Here is a 22,500-nt window from a genome sequence, read left to right on the forward strand (position 1 = left end):
TTGGCTCCGTCACAGCTATTGTTCTTCACCTTGAAAACCAGGAAGTTGAACTTCTCTGCATCGCGGCTGTTGTTGTAGTTGACTGACGGCGAAGCATCTGCAACTAAAACTGTGACAGAGTGGTTCCTCCTCACCAGCTCTTCCATGATGCTCCGCATGTTCAACCAGTGGCTGTACTCGCCCGGGAAAACCAGAACATGGCCGCCATCAGCTGGATAGTAAGGATGGAAGAGGACCAGGAGGAGGGGGGGGGGGATAAGAAGAGGAAGAGGCGGGAAAACCTGCATCACGAGTCAAAAAAGAAAAACGATCCTCTGTTCTGTTATTTCTGTTTCATGTCGCAGAGATGTTGAGAAAAGTGAAATTTGTTCCGACAACAACTCCAAAGTCCAGACTGATCAAAGGTCAGTTAAAGATAAGAGCTGCACCCTGATTGGACGATAATGGACAGACAGACATGCATGTGCGTGGAGGTCCTTTATAGACTAACATGAAGTCACGTGACCGTGGTGGAGTTCCTTTATCGACTAACATGAAGTCACGTGACCGCGGTGGAGTTCTTTTATAGACTGACGTGAAGTCACATGACCATGGTCGAGTTCCTTTATAGACTAACATGAAGTCACATGACCGTGGTGGAGTTCCTTTATCGACTAACATGAAGTCACGTGACCGTGGTGGAGTTCCTTTATAGACTGACGTGAAGTCATGTGACCGTGGTGGAGTTCCTTCATAGACTGACGTGAAGTCATGTGACTGTGGTGGAGTTCTTTTATAGACTGACGTGAAGTCACATGACTATGGTGGAGTTCCTTTATAGACTAACATGAAGTCACATGACCGTGGTGGAGTTCCTTTATAGACTGACGTGAAGTCACATGACCGTGGTGGAGTTCCTTTATCGACTAACATGAAGTCACGTGACCGTGGTGGAGTTCCTTTATAGACTGACGTGAAGTCATGTGACCGTGGTGGAGTTCCTTCATAGACTGACGTGAAGTCATGTGACCGTGGTGGAGTTCCTTTATAGACTGACGTGAAGTCACATGACCGTGGTGGAGTTCCTTTATCGACTGACGTGAAGTCACGTGACCGTGGTGGAGTTCCTTTATAGACTGACGTGAAGTCACGTGATCGTGGTGGAGTTCCTTTATAGACTGATGTGAAGTCACGTGATCGTGGTGGAGTTCCTTTATAGACTGATGTGAAGTCACGTGATCGTGGTGGAGTTCCTTTATAGACTGACGTGAAGTCACGTGACCGTGGTGGAGTTCCTTCATAGACTAACGTTAGCGTTTTACTTTACACTTCAAACATCATCAAAGTTCATTAGTGAAGATTACCTTGATGAACTAAACCTGGAAGAATCAGAAACAATAGTTTGACTCAGAGATTATTTTCTGTTATAATGTAAAAACCAATGGAAGAATCCCATTGGCTGTTTGTGGAGGGAACCAGTGATGATGACTTCCTGTTCCATATTTTAACCGTGATCATAACCTTTTAGCTCTCAGGGCTGTAAAATGTGGAGCTTGTTAGAATTGTATTTGTTTGCTTTATTCGTGTTTATAAAAAGAGATAAAGTTTAAGATAGAAATGACAGAAGTTGGAGAGGAGTTTGTCATATTCTGCTGTGTTGTGTACCTCATGTCACCAATGTCCCTGATGACTGGTAGATGGACTGTACACAAACCCATTCCAGTGTGTGATGTGTGATCCTGTGGGTCTCTTCATTACCAAATAGTTTAATCTTTGGGCTTTTACTTTCGTAAAAAAAACAACATTTTTAATTTTTTTATTAAAACAGACAGAAATGAAAGCATAACAAATAAAAAAAAAACGTAAAAAATTAAAGAGTAAAAGGGGACACTAAGGAACACATTCTGATTGTGTAATTTCATACATATATCACAGGCATTCATGTTTTAATGGCCTTTTTGTTGGTACAGCATTTTAAAGTTTTTATATAGAGCTCAAACTCTTTGTAAACAACACAACAAATAGGTCTTTGGCTTATTCATTTACACGTATGTATCATTTAGCAAGAATAATCAATCGATTTATTTTATCCGCCTTTTCCTCATATTTCTCTGACTGTCTTGGTCCGGAAACAAAATCCAGGTCATTTACATTATGTGTCTTAATTTGAAAGGTTTTCTATCTCTCTGCGCGATAACGCCATCATTTCCGCTTTCCTATCGTTCATGGTCGTTTATTTTGACATCCTCACCGGAAGTTCCGTAGATGTGGGTTCCGTTACCTTGACGCCGGTCTGCGGTGATAACAGAGGCACCGATTCCTCTGGAAACACCGGCTAGATTCGGCATTTTCCAGCCGGTAAACCGCCTATAATGAGACATAATAGGATTTAACGGAGACTAACGGACCCACGGGGCGTGAAAAAGGTAAAATGAACCGTTCAAATGTCCCGGTTAACGGCTAAAGCCTGCTAACGACAGCTAGCCGCTGCTAGCTCGAGAACGGTTTCCTTTTTATTTGCCCCTTAAACCCCGTTTTATCCTCACTTCTCACTTCCACCCGCAACACCCCCACTCCCTCTAACTCTCCCTTCGTGTTACGTCACACACGGTTCCGCGACGACGAAATTAAACCGTGAAAATCACCCGTTAATCAGCTGAAAACAGTGAAAACATTCAGATTTACTGGATGATTTCTGGGAATTTTTCCAACAGGAATAGGTGAAATCTCGCGAGAGTAGCTTTGCGTCGTATATACTGTATATATATATATATATATATATATATATATATATATATGTATGTATGTATGTATGTATGTATATATATGTATGTATATGTGTGTGTGTGTATATATATATATATATATGTGTGTATCTTGTGATGTGTGTGTGTATCTTGTGATGTTAAAATAAGAATATTTAATAATAAAGCAAGAAGAAGCTTAAATTGTTATTGTGTACTTGATAGTCACTTTGTAATATTAAAATGTAATTGTATAACATTTTTATTGTGAACACATGAATAAGTTTTGATTCACTATTTTCATGAGGTTCTTTTATTTTCTTATTTGTCTGTGTTTCTCAGTCATGCTCACTCGCCCGCTGACACTGAATGAGAGCGACGACAGGGGGCGTGGCCTAGCAGCCGTGACCCCGCCTCCTGTTCTCCCATTGGTTGATGATGATGAAGACACACAAACAGGTGGGTGTTGATTTATTATTTATGAAAGTATTCCTTTCATTATTTATTCATGATATCAATCTATTGTTTTATTATTGTAATGTTTGTATTATTATTTTATTAAATAAATTAAAAGTTTTGGGCGATCAATCGTTTACATTCAGAGAGAGAGAAAGTACTGACTGCTGTTTCTCCTCCTCCAGAAGTTTTCTCTCCTCCTGCTCCTCCATGGAGCTCCTCTTCCTCCTCACCTTCCTCTCCTCCTCCTCCTCCTCTCTGTGCCCTCTCTTCCTCCTCCCCTTCTCTTCCTCCTTTTCTCTGTGCCCTCTCTTCCTCCTCTGCTCCTTCTCTTCCTCCTCCCTCCTTCCTCTCCTCTCCTTCATCTTTCTCTCCTCTTCCTTCTTTCTCATCTACAACTTCTTCCGCTCCTCCTCCATCTTCCGTGTCTCCTTCTCTTCTTTCCTCTGCTCCCTCCACTCGTCTTCCTCCTACGTCTTCCTCCTTTTCTCCTCCTCCTTTCTCTTCTTCCCTCCTACCTCGGCCTCCTGCTCCTCTTTCTGTCTCGTCTACTCCCTTTATTTCACCTCCTCCTCCTGTGTCTCCTTTTACTTCTTTTCATCTTTCTAGTTTTTGTTCTTCCTCTACTCCTTCTCTAACTGCTCCTCCCTCCTTCCTCTCCTCTCTTTCATCTTTCACTCCTCTTCCTTCTTTCTCATCTACAACTTTTTCCGCTCCTCCTGCGTCCCTCCTTTCTCCTCCTCCATCTTCTGTGTCTCCTTCTCTTCTTTCCTCTGCTCCCTCCACTTGCCCTCCTTCTTCCTCTCCTTCCCTCCAACCCTTGCCTCCTGCTCCTCTTTCTGTCTCGTCTACTCCCTTTATTTCACCTCCTCCTCCTGTGTCTCCTTTTACTTTTCATCTTTCTAGTTTTCGTTCTTCATCCTCCTCTGCTCCTTCTTCTCTTCCTTCCTTCCTCCATCCTTCACCTCCTTCTTTGATGCCTCCTCATGTTGTCCGTACCCCATCTGTGTCTTCCTCTCCTCCCGTCCCTCCATCCCATCTTTCCTGTCCTCCTCCTCCTCCTCCACTTTCTTCTCTTCCTCCTCAAGTTTCTTCTCTTCATCCTCCTCCTGTAGCTTCATCTCTTCTTTCTCTTCTTCCTCCTCCTTCTCCTTCAGTTTCTTCTCCTCCTCCTCCCATAGCTCCATCTCTTCTTCCTCCTCCTTCTCTTCAAGTTTCTTCTCTTCCTCCTCCTATAGCTCCATCTCTTCCTCCTACTCCCCCCCCCCCTGTAGCTCCTCCTCCCTGCTGCCCTTGCTCCTCCCTCCTGCCTCGCCTCCTCTCAGCTCACCGATGGGAGGTGCGGCGCCTCCTGCGAGGAGCTCTGTCCTCCCTCGGTCGTCGCCTGGACTCTCTGGAGAGGAGTAGCAGGACGAAGAGGAGGAAGAAGAGGAGCAGGCGGAGAGGAGAAGGGGGAGGAGCCACCTGTTCTCCTGGTGAGTTCTGTCTGTTTCCTCCTTTATCTCCTCCTCCTCCTCCAGGGCGGTCCGATGATGATTGTGATCCACAGAGGAGCAACAACAACAAAGAGACGATCTACCGGGATGTTTATCAAAGAATGACTAATAATAATGATTATAATAATAATAATCATTCTACACGTTTGAACCAGACTAGATGTACATTTTTACTCTGATCCAAATATTAATCACAAAATATTAATACATTTAACCAGTTTCACAACTAAACTCTTTTTCTCTTTTCTTCTTCAGGTCTGGGAGCCTTCAGCCCCGCCCCCTCGTGTAGCCCCGCCCACCGCCCACCTGCTACCGCCTCCCCTTCATCATCATCTTCTTCATCAGACAGCAAGGACTCACCCACACCTCCTCCTCTCTCCTCTAGTTTGAGCCAGTCAGCACAGAGGAGGAGGAGCAGAGAGGAGGAGGAAGAGGAGGAGGAGGAAGAAGAGGAGGAAGAGAAGGGGAGGTTAAGGAAAAGGAGGAAGAACCACAGAGGAAGAGATGTTAGTATTTTTCCAGAAAACAGAGAAAAAGATGAAGAGGAGGAAGAGGATGTCGGGAGGTTTGTGGGCCGGATGGCGGTCTCCTTCAGGAAAGGAGCAGAGGAGGAGGCGCCGCTCACTCTGCACAGGTTCAACCACAGGAAGCATAGAAGAAGAGAAGCGGGAGAAGCCGGCCAATCAGAGAAAGCCGTCAGTGTCGTCAGGCAGAATGGATACAAAACGCCGCTACTCAGGTTCATTTCATTTATTTATATTACATTAAAAGTTTATTTATATTATAGAAATAATAACTTTAATATTCATAAAATGTATAAATTACTCCTCCTCCTTTTCTCCTTAGCCCCTTTTCCCATCATGCATTGCACCTCCTGCAGTCAGCCCGGAGTGATCGGACCTGCAGCCAATCAGAAGCACTCAACGTCTCTTCAGGCCAATGGCGGTTCTCCGACTTCACCTCTCCTCTCTCCCTCTCCTCCAATCACAGTGCTTTCCACATATGGCACCTATGCTCCTCCTCCTCCTTTAACTCCGCCCCCATGCTGCGGCTGTCAACGGTTGCCGTGGAGACGATGTCAGACTCAGTGAGGGGCAGAGCTATTAGTAGTCCTCTGAGGAGCCTGAAGGACTTCACGGTCCCGCCCAGTCTGAGCATCGACCACTGGTTGGTCGACTCATATATTCAAATCACCCCTCATTAATATTCATATATAATTAATATAGTTAATATTCATGAGGACATTGTAATGTTTGTTGAATAATAATTAATGAAATGCTTTTAGTGATTTCTAGTAATTATTTTAACAATATATATAAATACAATATTATACGTTTTATTACACTCTATGGTGTAATTGTTGTTTAAAATAATAGATTAATTAGCTTCATAGTTATTGACTTGTTTACATTTGGTTTTGTCTTTGCAGTTACGTGCGAACGCCTACACCGAGGTAATTTTAATAAACACAATTTTCGTAGTTTAATGTATGTCATTAAAGATAAATTATGAAAAATACATTTTTTTTTAAATGTTTGTGTTTTAAAAAGGACGTAAAAATCAATAAAAATCTTTTCTGTGTGTTTGTTGCAGCCCAACTTTTTCTGCCCGGCGACAGCAGAAGCAGCGAGCCAATCACAGCCCCCGCAGCCTTCACCTCCCCCGGCGACGCCCACTGCCCCTCCCCCTGTGTTCAGCCAATGGGCTGTCTGCTGCTTCTCTTGCCGTCGGCCAATCAGAAGCAGGCTCTGAGTTTCTCAGCACAAATGGAGAGGTGGAGTTTTTTTTCTCTTCCTGTTGAAAGTCAAAGTTTTCCCCAAAGAAATAGAACAGAAGGAGAACCTCCGGTTCTTTAAAGTTCTTCAGAGCTTCACGTGTTAAAGCTGCACTCTCTCTAGTGTCCACCAGGGGGCGACTCCTCTGGTTGTATAGAAGTCTAGTCTAAAATGACTCTACTTCTCTCTTGATTTATTCCCTCATAAACATTGTAAACATGAGTTTATGGTCTCAATCTCTAGTTTACAGTCTTCTTCAATACAGCATGATGTTCATTTAGTACATTATGCTCCATTTAGAGTCAAACACACCATAAAGCAGGGGATGCTTTAGGGGCGGGGCTACATGGTGATTGACAGGTCTCTACTGCTACCAGATTGGTATACGGCGTCTCTACGTCACTCCTCCACAGTCCAAATATGGTCACTTCCTGTTCACTGGTTGGGAAAAAAACAAGATGGCGACAGCGAAATCGCTGAACTTAAGGCTTCAAAACAATGAGAGACGTCACCATGACTACGTCCACTTCTTATATGCAGTCTAAGATCGGCTGCAGATCTGACTAGGTAGCTAGGTCTTCAGAGTGACAGAGTTTAGGTGGAGGGAACGTTGGTCCCACCAACTGTGAGGCTTAATTTCTGTAACCAGTGTAGCATTAAAGCATGTTGGAATTAGCAAGCTAGCTAACGAGTCAGCTAACTATCTTAAGTCTGTTTAGTGTATACAAAAGATATCCGGTGCTCTGACCATTTTGCTACGTTGTTTTGAATGTCTTCAATTTTATTTCTATGGTTTTAAGTCCTCAACTAGTTTTCTGTGGTTTTGTCTTCTCAGCGTTGTAAACGAGTCTCACAAATACGAATCCGCCGAGCGTCACCGCGGGAAACGCTGCTCACTCCGATGGGACTACCAAAGGTCAAAAGGTCAGGTGGTGGTGGCGGGGGGGGGGGGGGGGGGGGATAAAAAGAGAAAGTCTGAGGAAAAGATAAAAATGTTAAACTAGATTATTTTTTTTTATTTTTTTAGGTCAAAGAAGAAAGAGTTCAGTCTGGAGGAGATTTACACAAACAAGAACTACAAATCCCCCACCACAAACAGGTAAAAACTACAAATCCCCACCACAAACAGGTAAAAACTACAAATCCCCACCAAACAAGTAAAACTACAAATCCCCACCACAAACAGGTAAAAACTACAAATCCCCACCACAAACAAGTAAAACTACAAATCCCCACCACAAACAGGTAAAACTACAAATCCCCACCACAAACAGGTAAAACTACAAATCCCCACCACAAACAAGTAAAACTACAAATCCCCACCACAAACAAGTAAAACTACAAATCCCCACCACAAACAGGTAACACAGTAAACGCATCAAGAACACAGACAGAATGTCAAACTGCTGTACAAACTACATCTCCCAGCATGCTTTTCTGTCACACTGCAGGAGCCTGGAGACGATCTTCGAGGAGCCGCGGGAAAAAAACGGTGCGCTGCTCCTGATTGGCCAGCAGAGGAGGCGCAGGCTCCTCCTCTTCCCTGACTTCACGCAACCCAGGAAGAGGAAGAGGCCGCAAGGTATGCTGGGGAAAAAAACTACTGGATTTATTCAAGTTTATCACCAAAACTACATTTTACAGATTACATGTGAACACATCACGACAACGTTATAATCTTCCTTCAGCCAGTTCTCATGTTCACTGAGCAGCGCCTGAAGGCATCACGATGTAACTGAAGTGAACCTCCGTTGGTTAGCCGTTAGCGGTGCTGCTAACGTTACTAGCTCTCCTCTGATTGGTTGTTTACAATGTAACATTATCAGAGATCTTTTATCTGTGTCTGTTTTAGGGGCGGGACTTCCTGTTGCTATGGTGCCCAGGAAACGGGCGGCGGCACGCCGACATTGCAACGGCCCCGATGACGACGACTTGGACCTGGACGTGATGCTGGTGGAGCGACTGAGCGCACTCGAAGACTTCCTGACACGTCAGGGCCTGGATGTGTGAGCTGTGACATCACTTCCTGTCAGCTGACCAAAAGGCCAAATAAACAGAGCTGCTAGCACACCACGCTGGTGTAGCGGGTTTTTACTTTTACTCTTTTTGCAGTGTACTTGATTTCTCTTGGTTTATTTGACTTTTTTTTTTTTTTTTTTTTTACAGTGTAGACTGTTTAAATGTGAATTTTCTGAAATATTTAATATTTTTACTAGTTTTTTAAATGATGACCTGTCAGGAGGCCACGCTCACATCGGGGCACAGCTGGCTTTATTTTCAATTGTTTGTGTTTTTCGTAAAATATAAACAGACTTGACTGCTGTTCTCTGTAGTACTCTGAAATACTGTCTGAGTACTCTGTACTACTGCTGGTGAAGTATTTTGAGTTTTTAAAGTGTAATATATATATTTCTGCTGAAAACGTGTCTATTTTTGGAACAAATAAAGTTTGTTTCTGCTCACTGAAGTTTGTCACTTTATTAGTGATCAATGATTGATTATTAGTGAGTATTAGTGAGTATTGGTGAGTATTAGTGGTTATTAGTGAAATAATAAACTTTGTCTAAACGTTTTTATTTGTCAAATATAATGAATGGAACATTTATTTAAAAGTTATCTGAATCTGCATTTTACAGAATATTATAATATATAATATATACAATAACATACAGCAAGTTTTTGTCTTTAAGCTTTTGGAGGTTTGGTCCAAAATGATAAAATAAATATTTATTATTTTGAAGCCAAAACCTTTTAAATGTTCTCACATCCTGTCACACATCCCATAATATGTTATAAAGCGATACTTGTTGGCTACAAATAACACGAGGATTATTACCACTGTGTAAATATAAAACACACAACCTGTTTCAGTTGGCGTATGATTGGAGTATTATGGGCTTTCTATAGAAGATGACTTATGAATGTTAATAAGTAGTTCATTCATTGTCATGGTCACCATTTTGACGAAAAAAAACTCCTTAATTACTTTGTTTATTAACATTTATATCTCATTTAACTGTCATGAAAATTGTGTTTCTTTTAATCATGTAATAGTTTTGTGTTATTTGTTACCCTCAGTCTCACCTCGCAGGCAGCAGCTGCCTCAAGATGACGGTTCACGTCACGTGGGAGAAGTTTCCCTTCAGTGTTTCCCGCTAGAAAGAGTTCATTTTAACCCAAAACTGATCTGGTCCGTGTTGCCTGAACCTAAAGAGCTTTTGAGCAGAACGCCTTGAGGGAAAACTTCTAAAGTGTCCGTTCACAGTGAAGTAGGGTTCACCTGGCAGACTCTACTCGGGGCATTTACTCCTTCATCGGTTTACCGTAACGCACGACGTCCGTACGTCACTTACGCAAACAACATGGCGGCGGCCTTGCGGAGGGTGTGCAGCGGACTGACTGGGAGGTATTAATAATATTAACTTTATTTATGTTCCTGTTAAAACTAACAGCCTGACGTCAGACGGTGAAGAGGTCACTTTTAGGGGCGCGTGCATCAAACGCAATGACGTAGTGTGACGTATTAAACGTCTGTGGTTCCACCACACTGTTCACAGTTTACAGTGAATTCACGTTTATCGAGTCTAAAAGTTCGAGCAGAGAGTTAAATGTGACGTCAGACAGGTGACAGGTGTGTGAACCTGTGATGACGGTTTTGGCTCAGGTAACATGAACCGGATGTGTCTCATTTACCTTGTTTACATCATGTGAACAGGTGACTTTACCTGAACGTGTAACGACAGAGATGATATGAAGCTTCATGTTGTTCATTTCTAGAGTGTCTCCTCGGAGCTGCAGCCAGCAGAGAGCGGTGAGCACAGGTGAGTCTGCACGCCTGACTTCCGGTTCACTTCCTGTCTGCTTCCTTCCTAACCGAGTGAAATGACCCGGAAGTATCGGCCTTAAGGAGAGCTGGATGAATCCTCTAAATGCTGAGGAAAGGTGCTTCAATGCTTCCTTTTTTAATATCTCCTTTAGCAAAGGATACATTGGAGCATCCTTTACCAAAGGAAAGGAGATAATGTCCCACAATTCCTTGCAACATTTAGAGCGATGCAGCATTTATAGAAGACATCGTGTCTATATTTAATGATCATAAACACAGTGATATAGTAATGAGGTTCATGATAGATACGATGTGTTCACGATGTGAATTAAAGGAACAGTCTGAAGAACCAATCAGATCTCTCTTCAGGTCGAACCTTCCTGCCCAGCCGCTGGCCCCTCCCCCTTCTGTTGGTGTCAGGTGGTGGTTACCTCGGTTACCAGAAATACAAATGGAGGGACCAAGGGCCGGATGGAGCCACGCCCGTTTTAGCCACGCCCACACAGGTAGGAGATGACACACCTGCTTTTTCTTCTTCTTCCTTTTCTTTTCCTTCTTCTCCTTGTCTTCCTCCTTCTTTGTCTTCTTTTCCTTCTTCTTCTTCTTCTCTTTTTCTTCTTCTTCTCTTTTTCTTCTTCTTCTCTTTTTCTTCTCGTTCTTCTTTGTCTTCTTTTCCTTCTTCATCTCCTCCTTCTTCTTCTCTTTTTCTTCTCCTTCTTTGTCTTGTTCATCTCCTCCTTCTCCTTCTTCTTCATCTCCTCCTCCTTCTTTGTCTTCTTCTTCTCCTCCTTTGTCTTCTCCTTCTTCTTCTCCTTTTTCTTTTCCTTCTTGTCCTTCTCCTTCTTTTTCTTCTTCTCTTTTTCTTCTCCTTTTTCTTCTTCTCTTTTTTTTCTCCTTTTTCTTTTCCTTCTTCTTTTTCTTCTTTTCTTTTTCTTCTCCTTTTTCTTTTCCTTCTTCTCCTTCTTCTTCTTCTTCTCCTTCTTCTCCTTCTTCTCCTTCTTCTCCTTCTTCTTCATTGTCTCGTCCACAAACCGACGATTGACAACACTTTTCTTCTTCTGTGGTCTCATGTATCACGTGAAGTTCCTGCTGCTGCTGCTTCACAATAAAAGCTGACGAGCCGGCGGGATGCTTTTATTGTGAAGTTATAGGAAGTGATGCAACGTGTCAGTGAGCTTTGGATCATTAGCTGACCTGAGAGCAGACTGATTGGTTCACTGGGTGAAAGGTGGTGATGATGATGCCACTCTGCTCTGTTTGTTTGTCACATTCAAGATAAATATATATAAATATAACGACGCTACATCTGATTTAAATGATAATCAATAATGTTACAATGAGTCTAATTCATTTATCTAACTAATTTATTCAATATTCTCAAGATCATTATTTTTAATTCCTGATTAATATATAATATTTTTCCACAAATAAATATCAAAACTTGTGTAATTAATATTTTGATATTTTATTCAATAATTTCTCTTAAAAGCAAACAAATAGAAAATAATAGACTGTATTTTGTATTTTCAGCAAATAATAATAATAATAATGCTGAGAAAAATACTGGACCTCAAATAATAAATAATGTCTGTGACACGGATGAATTAAATCACATTTTATGAGTTAAGTATTTGAGTTAAAACTTAATAAACGTGTCGTGATTTCATCACCGGAGTAGCGGTGGAGATACTGAAATGTATTTCTACTTCAGTGTGATGAAATATTAGAAATGATTTACAGAATGTTTTATCCCTCAAAGTAAACACTAAATGTCATGATTTATTGCCACATTACCTTGACGATGGGGGAGATGAAGACACATTTAGAAAAGACACTTAAAATATATTTACATATTTAAAAAAATAAAATAAAAAGTGTATTCTTAATTTAACCCGTTGAGTTGTAAACAATAACATTCTTCTTCATGATGGCAGCCTGATCTTTAATATTGATACTTTGTTTACTAATAATTATGAATGACATAGTAAAATATTTTTTATTTTATTAATTGATTTAGATTTTTTATTTTATTTTTAAGCTTCAGTTATAACTTTTAATCTTAATTTACAGAATATATTTTTAATTGTAATTTTTAAGTAATTTATTCTCATCATTTATTATCCTACAACTTTAAAATAAATTATTTAAAATGATTGTAAAGTTATCTAACACTTAATATTATAAATACAGAATTATAGATTACCAATAAAGAACACTATTAAACTGTCATGTTTTCCTTTTTTATAATGAATTTAATAACAGACAATAATAATATATATTTTAAAGCACAATGATGAAATACAAATTACTTTTATGTCATTCAAGCATTTGTATTATAAAATAAACTCGTAGCTTTTTATTTGTTTCATATTAATAATAAACATTAAATACAAATAATAAAATAAAAAAATACATAAAAAATTAAATACCTTATTTGAATGTAATACCTATTAATAAATTGTCTATTAATAATCTGTGTTTTTACGTACTTTTATAGTATTTCTCTGTATTTTTGCACTCTACGCAGTTTCTATTACACTGAGGGCGGGGGAGGTGGGGTGAGGGGGCGGGGCTCTTCAGTATAAACACATCTCTCCCTCGCGCTCTGCGTCACTTCTTCTTCTCTGCTCCCGGAGAACGGGACTGTCTCCACACACTTTCTTCTTCTTCTCTTGGTATTTAAACGTCAGCATGTGTCAGCGGCCGCCTCTCTCTGCGTCATCAGCGACCCGTTCATGGTAAAGTTCTTTCCTCGGTGCCGCGGCGGGGGCGCGCGGCAGCAGCGCGACCTGCTGCGGCAGGTGAAGCGGCGGCGGAGGCGGCGGCGGCACGCGACCGATGGAGAGGAAGAGGAGGGAGGAGGAGGAGGAGGAAGAGGAGTGAGGACGAGAACCACAGCGAGATTCAGGTGGGAGAGGAGGAGGAAGAAGGAGAGAATGTAGAGTTAGAGAGAGAGAGAGAGACAGATGAGAGACAGACATGTGAGAGAGAGACAGATGAGAGACAGACATGTGAGGGTTTACAGGTTAAGGATTAGTGTGTGTGTGTGTGTGTGTGTGTGTGTGTGTGTGTGTGTGTGTGTGTGTGTGTGTGTGTGTGTGTGTGGGTGGGGGGTGGGGGGGTTAGCAGGTCATCTATTTCAGCCTTAGCCTGGTTTAGCTTTAGCCTGGTTTAGCTTTAGCCTGGTTTAGCCTGCGTTGGCCTTCTTCAGTTGATCTGTGCTAACCTGCTATATATATGTGTATATTCTGTATATGTATATATGTGTATATACTGTATATGTGTATGTATATATGTGTATATACTGTATATATGTGTATGTATATATGTGTATGTATATATGTGTATATTCTGTATATGTATATATGTGTATATACTGTATATGTATATGTATATGTGTATATATATGTGTATGTATATGTGTATATACTGTATATACATGTATGTATATGTGTATTTACTGTATATACATGTATGTATATGTGTATATACTGTATATACATGTATGTATATGTGTATATACTGTTTGTGTATGTATATACTGTATATACACTGTATATGTGTATGTATATACGTGTATGTGTATATACTGTATATGTGTATGTATATATGTGTATATACTGTATATGTGTATGTGTATGTATATGTGTATATACTGTATATGTGTGTATGTATATATATATATGTGTATGTATATGTGTATATACTGTATATACATGTATGTATATGTGTATATACATGTATGTATATGTGTATATACTGTTTGTGTATGTATATACTGTATATACACTGTATATGTGTATGTATATACGTGTATGTGTATATACTGTATATGTGTTTGTATATATGTGTATATACTGTATATATGTGTATGTATATGTGTGTATATACTGTATATATGTGTATGTATATACTGTATATGTGTATGTATATATGTGTCTATATACTGTATATGTGTATGTATATACTGTATATAGATATTTTAATATATATTTATATATATACATATCTTTACGTATATTTGTATATACAGATATATTAAATCAATCAGTAGAAAATCAAACTGACTTTCGTTCCTGTGGAACAAATGTGTTTTCATATATTTAAGCTTCATTCCATTAATTCAGAATGTCATTATATATATTAAAACTTTTATTAATTCCATATATTTACAATTTTAATCCACATATTCCGATTCTCATTCACATTATATATAAATATGGATCAACTGGAAAGAGGCTAACGCAAGCTAAACTAGGCTAAAGCTAAGATAAAGCTAAACTAGGCTAACGCTAAACTAGGCTAGCGCAAGTGTTGGTGAAATATTATATTATAGAAAATATAAATATGTGTAAAAGTTAAATGTGTCTTTGTAAACACACTTTAATGAAACTATTTCAGAAGCAGAAACTGGAAAAATTAAACTACGAAAACTGCTCTGATTAAATATTTAGTGTGTTAGCATCACTGTTAGCATCATTGTTAGCATGGGTACTAGCTTTGCGGTAGCTTAGCATAGGTGTGCTGCTCTAGCTTCCACTCCTCCTCCTCCTCACTCCTAACCCTCCACACACACACACACACACACACACACACACACACACTCATACACACACACACAGACACTCACTCACACACACTCATACACACACACACTCATATACACACACACAGAAGCCCCCGCCCCTTTTACGCCTGTCCACGCCCACCTGTTTTTTTATTCCTCCATGTTTTTACGTCCTTTCTTTTCATATTCATTTTGTCTTTACTTCCTTTCACTTTCTCATCCTTCTGTTTCCTTAATTAAACCGTTACGTCTCATTAAATCTCATTAAATCTCATCACACTCAGGCTCCAGGTGCCTCGTTTGTCTCTCCGGCGCCGTCTGAGCGTGCTCAGTGGCGGCGTGTCTCGACCAATCCCGTGGCGCCGCCGGCCAATCGCCTTCCTCTGCTACGCCCTGTCGGTCAGCGCTCTGCGGCCGTTGGCTAAGCGGGTAAGAGCGGCGGCCTGCTGGCTTCTGATTGGACGAAGGGAAAAGGGGAAGGACAGAAACTACCATATTCATTTCTTCTTTTCCCTTTTTTATTTGGTTAGTTGTTGAATTTTGTCTCCGCCTCTCGTCTCCTGCTTCCTCCTTTTCTCTTCACATTGTTTTACGTCTTTATATTTGTCTCTTTAAAGCATCTATGAGTAAAGTTTCTCTGTTGATATTAGATTTAAACATCTTCACTACCATTTCAAGGACAACTGGGTTTTTACTGAATAGAGACATGTTTGTCTTCTCTAAGAGGTTTTAGCCAAAGTTACTCAATCAAATATGAAGATATATTGTGTTTGATAAACATGTGTTTATATGTCAGACGCTACTGGAATATTATGCTCAGGTTCACATGACACTACCTGTTCAGGTACTCTGTTCACTACCTGTTCAGGTACTCTGTTCACTACCTGTTCAGGTACTCTGTTCTCTACCTGTTCAGGTACTCTGTTCTCTACCTGTTCAGGTACTCTGTTCTCTACCTGTTCAGGTACTCTGTTCACTACCTGTTCAGGTACTCTGTTCTCTACCTGTTCAGGTACTCTGTTCACTACCTGTTCAGGTACTCTGTTCTCTACCTGTTCAGGTACTCTGTATTCTACCTGTTCAGGTACTCTGTTCACTACCTGTTCAGGTACTCTGTATTCTACCTGTTCAGGTACTCTGTTCACTACCTGTTCAGGTACTCTGTTCACTACCTGTTCGGGTACTCTGTATTCTACCTGTTCAGGTACTCTGTTCACTACCTATTCAGGTACTCTGTTCTCTACCTGTTCAGGTACTCTGTTCACTACCTGTTCAGGTACTCTGTTCTCTACCTGTTCAGGTACTCTATTCTCTACCTGTTCAGGTACTCTGTATTCTACCTGTTCAGGTACTCTGTTCACTACCTGTTCAGGTACTCTGTATTCTACCTGTTCAGGTACTCTGTTCACTACCTGTTCAGGTACTCTGTTCACTACCTGTTCGGGTACTCTGTATTCTACCTGTTCAGGTACTCTGTTCACTACCTGTTCAGGTACTCTGTTCTCTACCTGTTCAGGTACTCTGTTCACTACCTGTTCAGGTACTCTGTTCTCTACCTGTTCAGGTACTCTGTTCACTACCTGTTCAGGTACTCTGTTCACTACCTGTTCGGGTACTCTGTATTCTACCTGTTCAGGTACTCTGTTCACTACCTGTTCAGGTACTCTGTTCTCTACCTGTTCAGGTACTCTGTTCACTACCTGTTCAGGTACTCTGTTCTCTACCTGTTCAGGTACTCTGTTCACTACCTGTTCAGGTACTCTGTTCTCTACCTGTTCAGGTACTCTGTTCTCTACCTGTTCAGGTACTCTGTTCACTACCTGTTCGGGTACTCTGTATTCTACCTGTTCGGGTACTCTGTTCACTACCTGTTCAGGTACTCTGTTCTCTACCTGTTCAGGTACTCTGTTCACTACCTGTTCAGGTACTCTGCTGTAGAAGTTGTATCTCTTACCTCCTTTTCTCCTCTTATTTCTCCTTCTTTCAGACCTCCTCTCCTTTTTCTTCACCTCCTTCACTTTCTCCACCAGTTCAATTCCTTGAACATATTAGTATAATATCACAATAATATAATTCTTCCTTAAAACCAGAAGATAATATTTCACCTGTAGTTTCCTGGTCGGTCCTCTAGGTGGCGCTGTACCGCTCCTTCCCGACTCGCCTCCTCTCTCGGGCCTGGGGCCGTCTGAACGGGGTGGAGCTCCCCACGTGGCTCAGGAAGCCCGTCTACTCCCTCTACATCTGGACCTTTGGAGTCAACATGCAGGTAAGGAGACAGACAGGAGAGGAGACAGACAGGAGAGGAGAGGAAACAGACAGGAGAGGAGAGGAAACAGACAGGAGAGGAGACAGACAGGAGAGGAGAGGAAACAGACAGGAGAGGAGACAAAACAGACAGGAGAGGAGACAGACAGGAGAGGAGAGGAAACAGACAGGAGAGGAGAGGAGACAGACAGGAGAGGAGAGGAGACAGACAGGACAGGAGAGGAGAGGAAACAGACAGGAGAGGAGAGGAGAGGAGACAGACAGGAGAGGAGACAGACAGAAGAGGAGAGGAGACAGACAGAAGAGGAGAGGAGACAGACAGGAGAGGAGAGGAAACAGACAGGAGAGGAGAGGAAACAGACAGGAGAGGAGACAGACAGGAGAGGAGAGGAAACAGACAGGAGAGGAGACAGACAGGAGAGGAGAGGAAACAGACAGGAGAGGAGAGGAGACAGACAGGAGAGGAGAGGAGACAGACAGGACAGGAGAGGAGAGGAAACAGACAGGAGAGGAGAGGAGAGGAGACAGACAGGAGAGGAGACAGACAGGAGAGGAAACAGACAGGAGAGGAGAGGAGACAGACAGGAGAGGAAACAGACAGGAGAGGAGAGGAGACAGACAGGAGAGGAGACAGTTGGTTGAAGATGTTTTTGATCATGTCTGCATTTGTTCACGTCTCTCTCGTCCAATAGGAAGCAGCCGTAGAGGATTTACATCACTACAGAAATCTGGGAGAATTCTTCAGAAGACGTCTAAAACCTGCAGTCAGACCTCTCTGTGCCAACTCCTGTCTGGTAAAACTACTCCTCTTCATCCTCTTCTTCATCCTCTTCATCCGCCCCTCTTCTTCATCCTCCTCTTCCTCTTCATCCTCCTCTTCTTCATCCTCTTCATCCTCCCCCTCTTCTTTTTTCCCATCCTCCTATTCCCCCTCCTCTTTCTCTTCCTCTTTCTCCTCTTCTTCTTTCTCCTCCTCTTCCTCCTCTTTCTCCTCTTCCTCCTCCTCCTGTTTTGCTTTGATGTTTCTCATTTCTTTCTATGATTATAAAGTTGATTTAGATTTAGTGACTTTAAGTTTTCTCTTCTTTTCTTAAATGTATTTTATTTATTTTCGTGGGTTGAACTTTGAACTTTTCCTCTCCTTTCTTTCTTCTCTCATAACGTGTTGTTCTTGTTCCTCGATGTGTTTTTAATAGTTTCTCTTTCCTCAGATCTCTCCGGCTGACGGGAGGATCCTCCACTTTGGTCAGGTGAAGAACTCAGAGGTGGAGCAGGTGAAGGGGGTCACCTACAGTCTGGAGAACTTCCTGGGTCCTCAGAAGAGGCGGAGCAACGGTAAAATAAACATGACATCACAATACATCACCTACCCAAGCTTTAATTAAACACAATGAAATAAAAGGTTCTTAGTGACCTGTTCAAGTATTTAGACTTGGTGCTGGTCTGAGACCAGTTGGTCCTGATTTGGGACTTGTTTTAAATAAATTTGGGACGTGTTTTAAATTTGGGACTTGTTGGTCTTGTCCGGTCTGGAGGACTTGTTGGGTCCACATCTTGTTAAAGGTTCCTGTCTCTCTCTCTTTAGACCCCTCCTCCTCCTTCAGAGACCTCCTCCTGTCCTCCCCTGATAACGACCTGTTCCACGTCGTGGTCTACCTGGCTCCAGGTGACTATCACTGTTTCCATTCACCTACAGACTGGAAGGTGGAGCTACGACGTCACTTTCCAGGTGAGACAATGTTCCCCTCACCCCTCTGTCCCTCTCTCTCTCTCACCTCACCCTCTCTCTCACCTCACCCTCTCTCACCTCACCCTCTCCCTCTCTCTCTCCCCTCGTTAGGCTCGTTACTCTCCGTTAACCCCGGTGTGGCTCGTTTGGTTAAAGAGCTCTTTTGCCTTAACGAGCGAGTAGCTCTCACCGGCCAATGGCAGCACGGCTTCTTCTCGTTAACGGCGGTCGGAGCCACGAATGTCGGCTCCATCAGAGTTTACTTTGACCAGGTGAGCAACACTTTAGTTTTTACTATTTATACTTTGGATCTTTTCTATTACTTTTGTTCTTGTATTTTTTACTGTATATTTAAAGTTCAGTTTAAAGATTGTATAATGAACACATGAATGGATTGGATGTGTATTTATGTTACAATCAGTCTGTTAATTAGATTAATTTATTCGTCCTCAGGAGCTTCAGACCAACGCTCCTCGCTACAGTAAAGGCTCCTTCCACGACCGAAGCTACGTTGACGTGGACAACGGCGTGTTGAAGGTGGTGGGTGAAGGGGGCGTGGCCTCTATCGATGGAGAGGGCGTGGTCTTACAGAAGGGCGCGGCCGTGGGGGAGTTCAACCTCGGCTCCACCATTGTTCTGCTGTTCGAGGCTCCGAAAGACTTCAGCTTCAACCTGCAGCCGGGACAGCGAATCAGAGTGGGGGAGGGGCTCGGCAGCCTCTGATTGGCCGAGCTGCGAACTCAGGAGGGGGAGGAGCCTGATGATGAGGAAGCGCTGGTCGTCTGATGAAAGACGGACATCAAGAGTTTATGGCATTGTGGGAATTTTTTCTCTGTAACAAAAAAAACCCTGTGGAGGACATAAAGAGGACTCCGACTCCCAGCATGCCTTGTGCCTCATGGGGGGGTTGAATGCCAAAGTCTTTTTTTTCTTCTGTTGTGTCTCCGTGTCGCTCTTCCAGGAACTGAACCAACAAACAAATATTCCTTTAAAATCACCAAAAACTAAGAAATATGAAAACTTAAACATTCACTTCACATTTAACAAAATCATTATGACGTCAAACATTCTGTTAAAGTGAAATAAGAAGTTCCTCCGTCCACTGACACAGTTTGAATGTCTGAAGCTTTATTGTTTTTTGTTTTTTTATTTTTAACCAATCAGAGCCTTCACAGCTGTTAGCATCAGCTAGCTCACCAACAGGATGCCTGTGATTGGACGAAAATAAACAATTAAATAATGAATTAATTCTGATGACCCATACTGAATTCTAACTGTTATAATTAGTTAAGCTTCTATACTTTTTGTAAAATATGTAATTACGAATAAATATTTCTTTCTCAGCAGCTTTGTCTTTATTCCACTTAGAATATAATGTATATTTTATTATATATTAGTACATATGTACACACACTTTTTTATTGATATATTGTACAATAATATTCATATTTTATAGAAGTTCTTCTCTTTTTGTTTTCGAAATGAATTATGAACCTCAGTAACACCCTACATGTTTATTTCAATAGTTTTTATAACACCACTCGGAAGAACCAACTTAAAGGGACAATTGAAGTGAGCACACTCATTGGTCAGTCTTAGCCCCGCCCCGTGCAGCAGAACAAGCAGCACAGCCAATAGGACGGCGGCGGGCAGCAGTTTCCGTAGCAATGAAATCGCGGCTCAGCCAGACCTCCGTGTGACCAGCCGTCGTCTGCGACCTCCTTACCCAGCCACAGCTTCCCGTCCCGGGCCGTGTCTCCGGTCGCTGTCCCCTCCCTACGGCCGGAGCTCCAGGAGGACAGGGAGCAGGAGGAGGTGCAGGTCTGCTGGGCCTTCACTCCCAGGAAGGAGGCCAAGTCCAGGTCCAGACCGGCTGCCCCTCCTCTGGGCCGAGGAGTGTTCTGTCGGCACTGAGGACATGGGATCCACACCTGGGGGGGGTTACATTTACATCTCAAAGGATCATGGGAGTTGTAGTGACAGGAAATGAACATGATGTCCTTTTTAGATAAACTATTTTCACTTTAAAGTGAAGTTTAAATTTTTTTAAATTTAAATTAAAACTTCAACGGCTTTCATCACTCACTCGTCAACTGACACTTCAACTCCTTTCATCACTCACTCCTTAACTGACACTTTGACTGCTTTCATTTCTTATCTTTGATCTACTTTCATTGATTACAACCCTTTGACATTTCAACTGCTCTCATCTTTTACTATCAAACTAACACTTTAACTGCTCTCAGTGAACACACTTCAACTGATATCGCAACAATTCTTTCCTCTCACGCGTCAACTGCTTTCATTTCTTATCCTTTCGTTGATCTACTTCCATTGATTACATTTCACATACAAACTACTTTTAATGTTTACACTTTGACACTTCAACTGCTTTCAGATCTCACGTTTACACTTTTTAACAACAAAAAAATCCTCTTCAACTCTTCCAACTTCGACAACTTCCCACTTTTCATACGCAATTCGCTTCAACTGCTTTCAGAGTTTTTACACTTCAACTCACATCTTCTTTAATTTCATTCAACTTGAAGTGGCACTAAGATTTCCACTTCAACTCCTTTCAATGCTTGACCGTGAGCTGCCACCTAAACTGAGTGTGGATGATGTCACCGGTGATGTCACCTGTTCGTTGATGACGGTGTCGAGCCTCTTCAGACACGCCTGACAGAAGGCGTGGCCACAGTGCAGTCGCCGCGGCAACCGCGTGGCCAGGTCGTAGCTGCCGAAGCACACGATGCACACTAGGTCCTGCCTCCTCAGTGACATCATCGTATCCACAGCGACGGAGGAAGGAGGAGGCGGGGGGAGGGGCTGACAGGTCACTTCCTCTTCCTCCTCTTCCTCCTCCTCTTCCTCTTCCTCTTCTTTTCTGTCGTCAGACATTTTGTTCTCATAGACGAGAAGAAAAGTTTAATTTAATTATTTAAAAGAAGAATATTTATTTTAGATATTATTTTAACATAATATAATTTTATACAATTTAATTTAATACAATATAGTTTAATATAATATAACAAAACATAACATAATATACAATAATTTAATACAATACAATACAATATAATGTATACGTTTTATTAAATATCATCTGATTAAAGTACGTTAACATTTTACTTTTATTGTTTTGCTTATATATTGTATGTATTAGCTAACGTTGGCTAACGCTAACGTTAGCTTTGTGTTTGTTTGCTAGGTGATACTTGTCAGCTGGAATGAGTTTGTCTATTGTGTAAAATCATTGTTTTGGTTTCAGCCAAAGTTTGAGGTTAAGAGCATCGATCTCACAATCGATCACAAAGAGCTAATGCTAACGTTAGCTAGCGTTAGCCTGCTGTCTTATTTCTGATCTTCAATCAGTTTACTGATGTCGGACTAATGCAGGCTAATCATGCTAATCAACGCAACAACGCCATAATAAACGAGGTGTTAGTCGTGTTTCTATTCACGTATTTTTATTTTGAAGTGATTAAAATCACTTGACAACTGATTGGAAACTTGACTCTTGATTATATGACAACGTTAGCTCGTTAGCTAGCTACTTACCAACTCAACTTAGCTAATGTCAGATAGACGTCAGTTCCTTCAACATCGTGGATTTGACCTTAAATACAGTTTCTGAAACCTTTTGTATGGATTATTTTGGGG

At 41.6% G+C, this 22,500-nt stretch overlaps 3 protein-coding genes and 1 pseudogene across 8 annotated transcripts in view; 2 read left to right on the top strand and 2 right to left on the bottom strand.

Moving 5' to 3' along the window:
• LOC137869396 (UDP-glucuronosyltransferase 2A2-like) overlaps positions 1-378 on the bottom strand; it is a 4,843-nt pseudogene extending 4,465 nt beyond the window's left edge.
• Positions 379-2,261: 1,883 nt separating this feature from the next.
• On the top strand, positions 2,262-8,904 carry wu:fi75a02 (uncharacterized). Of its 3 annotated transcripts, none has more exons than XM_068706811.1 (11): positions 2,262-2,405; positions 3,066-3,182; positions 3,365-4,654; positions 4,931-5,414; positions 5,522-5,842; positions 6,105-6,128; positions 6,269-6,449; positions 7,286-7,374; positions 7,478-7,549; positions 7,902-8,032; positions 8,303-8,904. In XM_068706811.1, exons 2-11 carry the CDS (start codon positions 3,068-3,070, stop codon positions 8,458-8,460), a joined length of 2,865 nt encoding a protein of 954 aa, XP_068562912.1. In that variant the 5' UTR covers positions 2,262-2,405; positions 3,066-3,067; the 3' UTR covers positions 8,461-8,904. The 3 variants fall into 3 exon arrangements, with proteins under 3 accessions (XP_068562912.1, XP_068562913.1, XP_068562914.1); XM_068706812.1 differs by having other exon boundaries at positions 5,666-5,842; XM_068706813.1 differs by lacking the exon at positions 3,365-4,654.
• Positions 8,905-9,804: 900 nt separating this feature from the next.
• Positions 9,805-20,180, top strand: pisd (phosphatidylserine decarboxylase). 3 transcript variants are annotated; one of them, XM_068706819.1, is made up of 9 exons: positions 9,805-9,856; positions 10,228-10,271; positions 10,646-10,782; positions 16,975-17,109; positions 17,801-17,902; positions 18,320-18,443; positions 18,694-18,837; positions 18,949-19,109; positions 19,291-20,180. In XM_068706819.1, exons 1-9 carry the CDS (start codon positions 9,813-9,815, stop codon positions 19,558-19,560), a joined length of 1,161 nt encoding a protein of 386 aa, XP_068562920.1. In that variant the 5' UTR covers positions 9,805-9,812; the 3' UTR covers positions 19,561-20,180. The 3 variants fall into 3 exon arrangements, with proteins under 3 accessions (XP_068562920.1, XP_068562919.1, XP_068562921.1); XM_068706818.1 differs by lacking the exons at positions 9,805-9,856; positions 10,228-10,271; positions 10,646-10,782 and adding exons at positions 12,892-13,014; positions 15,128-15,368; XM_068706820.1 differs by lacking the exons at positions 9,805-9,856; positions 10,228-10,271; positions 10,646-10,782 and adding exons at positions 12,893-13,014; positions 15,128-15,272.
• Positions 20,181-20,397: 217 nt separating this feature from the next.
• Positions 20,398-22,500, bottom strand: part of rnf224 (ring finger protein 224) — a 2,513-nt gene continuing 410 nt past the window's right edge. Inside the window, exons 1-3 of one of the 2 annotated variants that reach the window (XM_068705623.1) lie at positions 22,399-22,438; positions 21,478-21,744; positions 20,398-20,768 (exon numbers count right to left, since the gene is read on the bottom strand). In XM_068705623.1, coding sequence (XP_068561724.1) covers positions 20,433-20,768; positions 21,478-21,738 — 597 coding nt within the window. In that variant the 5' untranslated portion in view covers positions 21,739-21,744; positions 22,399-22,438 and the 3' untranslated portion in view covers positions 20,398-20,432. Of the gene's footprint in view, positions 20,769-21,477; positions 21,745-22,398; positions 22,439-22,500 lie in introns of those variants that run through there. The other variant, XM_068705622.1, reaches the window with a different exon arrangement.

The sequence above is a fragment of the Cebidichthys violaceus genome, unplaced genomic scaffold (assembly GCF_023349555.1).
Source record: "Cebidichthys violaceus isolate CVI_PGR_0920_01 unplaced genomic scaffold, fCebVio1.0.p SCAF_12, whole genome shotgun sequence".
Taxonomy (NCBI): Eukaryota; Metazoa; Chordata; class Actinopteri; order Perciformes; family Stichaeidae; genus Cebidichthys; species Cebidichthys violaceus.